Source organism: Camelina sativa, chromosome 6, assembly GCF_000633955.1.
Source record: "Camelina sativa cultivar DH55 chromosome 6, Cs, whole genome shotgun sequence".
NCBI classification, from domain to species: domain Eukaryota; kingdom Viridiplantae; phylum Streptophyta; class Magnoliopsida; order Brassicales; family Brassicaceae; genus Camelina; species Camelina sativa.
This window is the reverse complement of record NC_025690.1, coordinates 25,031,466-25,038,487: the sequence shown is the minus strand read 5'-3', so window position 1 is coordinate 25,038,487 and position 7,022 is coordinate 25,031,466. Positions and strand designations below refer to the sequence as shown.

The following is a 7,022-nucleotide window of genomic DNA, read 5'->3' as shown; positions in this document are numbered from 1 at the left end:
TTTTTTTTTTTTTTTTTTTTTTTTTAATGTGATGATTTTGATTTATATGGTAGTGAAAAGGAGAAGGTGAGATCGTACCGAGAGAAGATTTCTAAATGGCAAAATCAAGTATCTGAGAGATTGCAAGCTTTGGGTAAGCGTACAGGTGACAAAATTTTGATTTTTGACCTTTTTGTTACATATATATATGAAGAAGGACACGTAAATTTATACTGATGGTTGTTTGTTTTGCTTAGGTGTTGGAATGTCTGAGAATAAGGTATTTAATTATCTTGCTTCTTTCTTTTCATTATCCTAAATGTTGGAAGGAGACTGTGATGTTGGTAGATTTTTGAGTGATATGTTTCTGTATTAGGATTGATTGCTTCACTGAATTTGTTAAGGCATTTATTTTAAGCTAAATCCCTGTTTTTGATCCTTGCTTATGTAGAGAACCGTAGCATCTCCGTCTTCAGCTTCAGTTTCCTCTACAGCGTCAAGGTATAGAAGAAGTTCATTACAGAAGACTCCAGTCCCCAGAGGTGGCATTGCAATGGCAAGGAACACTAAAGATGCTGCTGCAAGCCCAAAACCTGTGAAAGAATCTGGAAATGTCCAGGATGATAAGTTAGTAGAGATGATAAACACAACAATAGTGGATAGAAGCCCATCTGTGCAATGGGATGATGTTGGTGAGTGTCATTGTTATGCACTTCTTCTTGTTTTTCCTTTTCTTGACAATATATGGGAAACATACTTATGCTTAATTATTGCAGCTGGACTCGATGGAGCTAAACAAGCTTTGTTGGAGATGGTAATTTTACCGGCAAAACGAAGAGATTTATTCACTGGTCTCCGGAGACCAGCGAGAGGTAAAATTTGCAAGCTTGGTTTCTTCTTAATCTTCTCGAGTGCCATCCTTGGTAAAATTTCTTCATTTCAGGTCTGCTTCTCTTTGGGCCACCTGGCAATGGAAAAACAATGCTTGCCAAGGCTGTCGCTTCTGAGTCACAGGCAACTTTTTTCAATGTCTCAGCATCTTCTTTGACTTCAAAATGGGTGTGTGCTTCTGTCATTGTACTCTTAATGCTTTTATGAAATTACTTTTACAATTCAAACAGACTAACTGGTTTTGCTGTACTGATTCAGGTGGGTGAGGCTGAAAAGCTAGTTAAAACGCTATTTCAAGTTGCAATATCCAGACAACCTTCTGTGATATTTATGGATGAAGTATGTACTTTTTCCCTTATCTGTCTTACAAGTTAATTATGCCGAGAACCTACTCTTCTTACCTGATTTCTAGATAATACCGTATAAGTTGTATTTGACCGAAGTACATCCTGAATCATTATAGTTCATGTTAAACATGTTGTCACTTGAAGGTCTGAATATGTTTTACTCTGGTTATCAGATAGATAGTATAATGTCTACAAGGTCGATCAGTGAGAATGAAGCAAGCAGAAGATTGAAATCAGAATTCCTTATTCAGTTTGATGGTGTGACTTCTAATCCGGATGATTTGGTGATTGTCATTGGTATGAATCCTGCTAATCTTGTCTTTATCAAACCCAATCTTCACTCTGTGTGCACCTCTGAGTATCAGTTGGCATATATTCAGTTTTTGCTTGCCCTAATCATGTATTTGGATGTAATGTTTTGCAGGAGCTACTAACAAGCCACAGGAGTTGGATGATGCAGTACTTAGGAGATTGGTAAGAACTAAGAACATTATCGTCACCAAGATTTTCATATCCACTAATTGCTAAGGAAGTATCTGATTATATGCATTTTATCACTTTGTTAGGTGAAGAGAATATATGTACCGTTGCCAGATTCAAAAGTCAGAACACTACTATTTAAAACTAAACTGAAGAGTCAGCCTCACTCTTTATCCAGTAGCGATATTGGTAAAATTGTCAGAGAAACCGAAGGCAAGCTCTATAGATTTTGTATAAGAAACACAGATTAGTTTATTATTACCACTGGAAGTGTTACAGTTTCGAGTCAAGTAACTAATAAGCTGCCTTCATGTTACAGGATACTCAGGAAGCGATCTTCAAGCACTGTGTGAAGAAGCTGCAATGATGCCAATCAGAGAACTCGGTGCAGATATTCTTACCATCCAAGCAAATAAAGTATGAAACCTCTTTTTAAATCTCTCATAAATCATCAGTTTTGAAGTATCTTTTTGAGTTTGAAAGGTTTGATCAATAAATGTGTAAATGTAACAGGTGAGACCGCTACGATATGATGATTTTCGGAAATCGATGGCAGTGATCAGACCCAGCTTGAGTAAAAGCAAATGGGAAGAGCTTGAACGTTGGAACTCAGAGTTTGGCTCTAATTAAAATTGTTTCTTGGATTGTTTGTTTACTGTTGTAAATTTATGGTATGGTGTAAAGCTAAGAAACAAACAGCAGAACAATTAAGGAAACAAATAAAATGTTTCTACTCTTAAAAGAAGAAAACTGATATTAAGATGGGTAATGTGATTTTGTGGTGCGAGTTTTAATCCGCCTTAAGGTCTAGCAAGTAGTCCCTCTGGTAGTTCCGAAATCAGAAAGAGTGCCGAGGGTAAAATCGTCTTTCCCTAGAGCAGGTTAGAGAGACTTACCACGAAAAGCTCAGTGGAAAGAATTTTGAAATTCAAAATTAGTTTCTCCGCTCTTCATCTCTCTCGCTCTATTATCTTAAACTCATCATTGCTCTTGCTCTCTCGCCGTCGTCTGAGTCGGAAATAATGAGTAAGAAATCGCCAGAATCTGACGCCGACGATAGTGAGAAGCCATGGACCCTGGCAGATTTCCAGATCGGGAGACCACTGGGAAAGGGTAAATTTGGCAGAGTCTATCTCGCTCGAGAAGTTAAGGTCACTCTCTCTCTCTCTCGTTTCCCTTCGATTTTGTTTGAAATTTTCTCTTGTAATTATGAGATTAAGGTAGAGGTTTATGTCAATTTGAGCTTTCGGAAACCCTAATTGGTTACGATTTGGGGATATAGAGTAAGTTCATAGTGGCGCTGAAAGTGATATTCAAGGAGCAGATCGAGAAGTATAAAATTCATCATCAGCTTCGGAGGGAAATGGAGATCCAAACGAGTCTAAGCCACCCGAACATTCTTGGTCTTTACGGTTGGTTCCATGACGATGAGCGCATTTTCTTGATCCTCGAGTATGCTGATGGCGGTGAGCTCTATGGCCTCCTCAAAAAGAATGGTCATCTCTCTGAAAAGCAAGCCGCCACTGTGAGTCTCTCTCCTCCTCGCCGCTTCCTCCTTTTGCCTTAAGATCTTTATCATTTTGTTTGCAATGTTGCTTGTTGTGGTGATATTTATGGCTTTTTTTTCTTAACGATTTCAGTACATTGCAAGTCTTAGTCAGGCACTAGCCTATTGTCATGGAAAATGTGTCATTCACAGAGACATCAAACCTGAAAACTTGTTGCTCGATCATGAGGTATCTTCTGTGTGTTTATTGGTTATATTGAGAACTCAGGATGTTGTTGATCATTAGTAGTATTGTGTCATAATACATACGCAGGGGAGATTGAAAATTGCTGACTTTGGGTGGTCAGTTCAGTCAAGTAACAAGAGGAAAACAATGTGTGGAACCTTAGACTACTTGGCACCTGAGATGGTCGAGCATAGAGATCACGATTATGCTGTTGATAATTGGACTTTAGGTGTATTGTGTTACGAGTTTCTCTATGGTCACCCTCCGTTTGAAGCCGAGAGTCAAAAGGATACATTCAAGAGGTAAGGAAGGAGACGACTAGACTTTTTATCTTTGTTGGAAATGACAGAAGAAACTTAAAACCTCAGCTCCTTGATGAAGTTGTCTATTTAATTGGTATGCAGAATTCTCAAGATCGATCTGACTTTTCCTACTGCGCCTAATGTTTCAGCAGAAGCCAAAAATCTTATCAGTCAGGTAACACACCAAGCTAAATCATTATACCAACAACGACTCTCTTGCTCTTGACTAGTTAGTTAGTTAGTTATTAAGCATTAACATGTGGTTGTTTAAAATCTTTTGCAGCTTCTTGTTAAGGATCCCTCGAAACGACTCTCCATTGATAAGATCATGCAACATCCGTGGATCGTCAAGAATGCAGATCCTAAAGGTGTGTGCCTCAGTTGATGCTATTCTCCCAATCTCAGGACAAAGTAGCTTTTATATGTAATCGAATGTTATGAGAAGAATCTCAGGACAACGTATCTTTATATGTAATCGAATGTTATGAGAAGAATGTCTTAAGAAGTTCAGAGAAAGTACATTCCACCATGTGATATATTATCTCATTTCAGCATATTATAATCTACGTAAAACTCGTGTCTATGTGATTTGACTTCTTCTAACATCTAACACTGAAAGATCCATAGATAGACAAACTAAAAGCATTAAAATCTTAACAATAGTTCTATGCTTCTAGACGCCTGAAGAAAATAATGACAATATCTCCTCATTGTCTTCTTCACCCCTTAAAGCTATGTCAGTAATAGTGGTGTCGGTACTGCAACTACTAGTGGTCTTCTCATCAGAAACTCGGGGCAGTGGAATACCCATGACTAAAAGAGAGAGCTTCTGGTCATCTCCATCTTTGCAAGTCACAGATCTAGCAGCTGTTTTCACCGTTAACGGGCTATAGCCGGCATTCTCATGTGCGATAGTAGTATCCACTGGATGCTTCTTCTTGATACCTCTATGCATGTGTTTATCGCAGTATTTCTGACCAGACAAAACATCTTTGCTGCATCTCCACCTCTTCCCATCTGTTCTTCGGCACCTTCCTGGTTCTTTGTCTGTTTCAACTCTTTGTAAACGAAACCCACCACGATCTACAACGGAGAAAGCAAGATAGAAGAACAAAAATGGTCATGAATATACATTGGAAATGATGGTAAGCCGAGGATTCAAAGGTATTACCTTGAAGAACAGTGTCTTGAGAAAAGTGGATACTATGAAACAAGCCACCATTAACAACATTCATATTCTTCCATTCTCTGCTTCTTGCAATTATTTCATTCTTCCTGTTGCCTGAGAATTGTGCACCTTGTAAGGAACTATCAGATACCTCGGGGAAGAACTTTTGAACAGAAGGTAAGCTCTCATCACCTAGTAATGAAACAATGGAACCTGGTCAAACAATGGAATAGTGAAGAAACGAGTTCTGTAGATATTTTTCTGGTATCATAATACCTTGAAGGGGAACAACACTAACACACATACTCGACTCTTTTTTACTGATTAAGTCATCATAACTCATCTCCATGTTCCTTCTGCTCCTGTCACCGTGACTCACACTTTCTTTTGTGGACTCGGAGATCACTAAAGACGGACGAATGACATTATCACAGGCTCTGGCACTAGGCAGTGAAGCAATGGTAACTACCTGGGCATTACTAGAACCCGACATTGTCTCATGAAGAAGAACACTCTCACTGTCGTTATTTATGTCCAAACCATAAGTGTTGTCGTGTTTTGTTAATGAAGCAGACGACGAAGCAACCTTATAAGATGATTCCACAAGCTTTCTTGAACGTTTACGGCCTCTATGCATGTGCCGTTCACAGTACTTCTCATACAGAAGGACCCTATTACTACACCGCCATTTCTTCCCATCAGTTCTCCTGCACCTTGTGGGTTCAGGTTCCACTGTGTGGATATGGTTCAATCCTTTATCACTACTCAACACTGCAACTCAATAACCACAAAATCAAATACAGACAAGAATCAGTTCAACTGTTAAAACAGAACAAAAGACTCTAATAAATTCAGAGGTAACTAAAGACTGTTGTGTATGTGAATCTTGTCAACTCCCCCAACTCAAAACCCAAGAACCAAAAACATGTTTTAGGAAATTGAATAAACACAATGAAACCCATTAAGCATTTCCACAAGAATACCCCAAAAAATTACAACTATTGAATTAGAACAAAAACTTCTCTAGATTCTAAGGTCCAAGACTTGCTATAGTAAGTGTATGTGAACAAATCTTCTAAATTATGATTCTTTCTTATCTGCTAGCTCAAAAATACTCCTGAAAAGACTAGAATTTCAAGTTACTTACGAGAAGAAGAGGGAGAGTTGTAGTTGGAGGATGAAGAGAGAGCAAGACTGTTCCAAATAGACACCACAAGGTGATGAGGCACACGAAGACCAGCCTCTATGTATCTATACACCAAAGTCTGCATCTGAAACTCCACAAACTGCGCCGCCTTCATCCACGGCCACTTCTTCCTCCTCCTCTCCTCTAACTCCTCATCCTGCTCCATTTTAGGGCTCTGCATCTTCACAACATAAAAATTGGTTTTTTTAATTTCTAGGGAAGATAATTTCAGTTCGAGAAAAAAAGGAGACAGCTTTTGAAACTAGCGACAAAGAGAAGCGAAAAAAAAAAAAAAAAAAAAAAACCTACCTCCCAAGAAGAAAAAAGCTTGAACACAAACAAACCAAACCAGATACTAATAAAATCTCTTCTCTGTTCTTCACTGTTTTAACACAATGAGAGAGAGAGAGAGAAACAGAGGAAGAGGTGAGAGTGTGAAGAGATTTAAAGGCAGTTGTCAGGTTTCTGACAAATGCGTCAGCGTCTTTCAGCCTTTTTTGAATACTTTTCGGACATTAAAAAAAAGTTGAGTTTCCCTCTCGATGCCACACACACAAACACAGACACACACACACACAGAGTGTGATAACTCTCTCTCTCTGCCCAGCTGCTCCACTACATCTCCACGTTCATATTCCTCTATAATATGGGCCCATCTTATCATAAAAGGCCCATTATTACTCCATTAAGTTGGGCTCTACTCTTTTTTTTTTTTTTTTTTTTAGTTATTCAAAACTTGTTGTTGGTTGTTCTCTGATTGGCTTTAAATTATAACATTCTGTTTCCCCTGTTGCCTTTACATCTTGGTCACATTTGTAATAACAATAATAAATCTATATTTTATCTTGGTCACAATGCAAAAAATACTTTATTTATAGTAATATACCAAAAAAGAGTTTGATGTAATGGTTACAAGTATTAGTATCATATATTCAC

The 7,022-nt window shown here is 38.2% G+C and overlaps 3 protein-coding genes across 7 annotated transcripts; 2 read left to right on the top strand and 1 right to left on the bottom strand.

The window, feature by feature from the left end:
• Window positions 57-2,471, top strand: LOC104699460 (spastin-like). 2 transcript variants are annotated; one of them, XM_019226868.1, is made up of 11 exons: window positions 57-133; window positions 237-259; window positions 431-671; window positions 756-851; window positions 923-1,038; window positions 1,129-1,209; window positions 1,391-1,514; window positions 1,642-1,691; window positions 1,784-1,910; window positions 2,017-2,114; window positions 2,211-2,471. In XM_019226868.1, exons 2-11 carry the CDS (start codon window positions 245-247, stop codon window positions 2,325-2,327), a joined length of 1,065 nt encoding a protein of 354 aa, XP_019082413.1. In that variant the 5' UTR covers window positions 57-133; window positions 237-244; the 3' UTR covers window positions 2,328-2,471. The 2 variants fall into 2 exon arrangements, with proteins under 2 accessions (XP_019082413.1, XP_019082412.1); XM_019226867.1 differs by having other exon boundaries at window positions 57-145.
• On the top strand, window positions 2,571-4,255 carry LOC104793508 (serine/threonine-protein kinase Aurora-3-like). Its single transcript, XM_010519867.2, has 6 exons — window positions 2,571-2,848; window positions 2,980-3,222; window positions 3,338-3,433; window positions 3,518-3,732; window positions 3,835-3,907; window positions 4,016-4,255. Exons 1-6 carry the CDS (start codon window positions 2,720-2,722, stop codon window positions 4,115-4,117), a joined length of 858 nt encoding a protein of 285 aa, XP_010518169.1. The 5' UTR covers window positions 2,571-2,719; the 3' UTR covers window positions 4,118-4,255.
• LOC104793507 (growth-regulating factor 9-like) lies at window positions 4,239-6,659 on the bottom strand. Of its 4 annotated transcripts, none has more exons than XM_010519865.2 (5): window positions 6,396-6,659; window positions 6,048-6,267; window positions 5,207-5,677; window positions 4,904-5,092; window positions 4,239-4,815 (listed from the first exon to the last, which is right to left on the bottom strand). In XM_010519865.2, the coding sequence occupies exons 2-5, from the start codon at window positions 6,265-6,267 to the stop codon at window positions 4,406-4,408; spliced, it is 1,290 nt and encodes a 429-aa protein (XP_010518167.1). In that variant the 5' UTR covers window positions 6,396-6,659; the 3' UTR covers window positions 4,239-4,405. The 4 variants fall into 4 exon arrangements, with proteins under 4 accessions (XP_010518167.1, XP_019082411.1, XP_010518165.1 ...); XM_019226866.1 differs by having other exon boundaries at window positions 5,177-5,677; window positions 6,048-6,261; window positions 6,396-6,654; XM_010519863.2 differs by having other exon boundaries at window positions 5,177-5,677; window positions 6,396-6,653.

What these genes read in the sequence shown, in the direction of transcription:
- LOC104699460 (XM_019226868.1), top strand. An exon ending in CTGTGATATTTATGGATGAA is followed by an intron (nt 1,210 to 1,390) that starts GTATGTACTTTT and finishes TCTGGTTATCAG; the next exon opens with ATAGATAGTATAATGTCTAC. An exon ending in TGATTTGGTGATTGTCATTG is followed by an intron (nt 1,515 to 1,641) that starts GTATGAATCCTG and finishes AATGTTTTGCAG; the next exon opens with GAGCTACTAACAAGCCACAG.
- LOC104793508 (XM_010519867.2), top strand. Translation starts at nt 2,720, where the DNA reads ATGAGTAAGAAATCGCCAGAATCTGACGCCGACGATAGTGAGAAGCCA. An exon ending in ATCTCGCTCGAGAAGTTAAG is followed by an intron (nt 2,849 to 2,979) that starts GTCACTCTCTCT and finishes TTGGGGATATAG; the next exon opens with AGTAAGTTCATAGTGGCGCT. An exon ending in CAAAAGGATACATTCAAGAG is followed by an intron (nt 3,733 to 3,834) that starts GTAAGGAAGGAG and finishes ATTGGTATGCAG; the next exon opens with AATTCTCAAGATCGATCTGA.
- LOC104793507 (XM_010519863.2), bottom strand. Translation starts at nt 6,267, where the DNA reads ATGCAGAGCCCTAAAATGGAGCAGGATGAGGAGTTAGAGGAGAGGAGG. An exon ending in CAACTCTCCCTCTTCTTCTC is followed by an intron (nt 5,678 to 6,047) that starts GTAAGTAACTTG and finishes GTGGTTATTGAG; the next exon opens with TTGCAGTGTTGAGTAGTGAT. An exon ending in TCAAGACACTGTTCTTCAAG is followed by an intron (nt 4,816 to 4,903) that starts GTAATACCTTTG and finishes TCTCCGTTGTAG; the next exon opens with ATCGTGGTGGGTTTCGTTTA.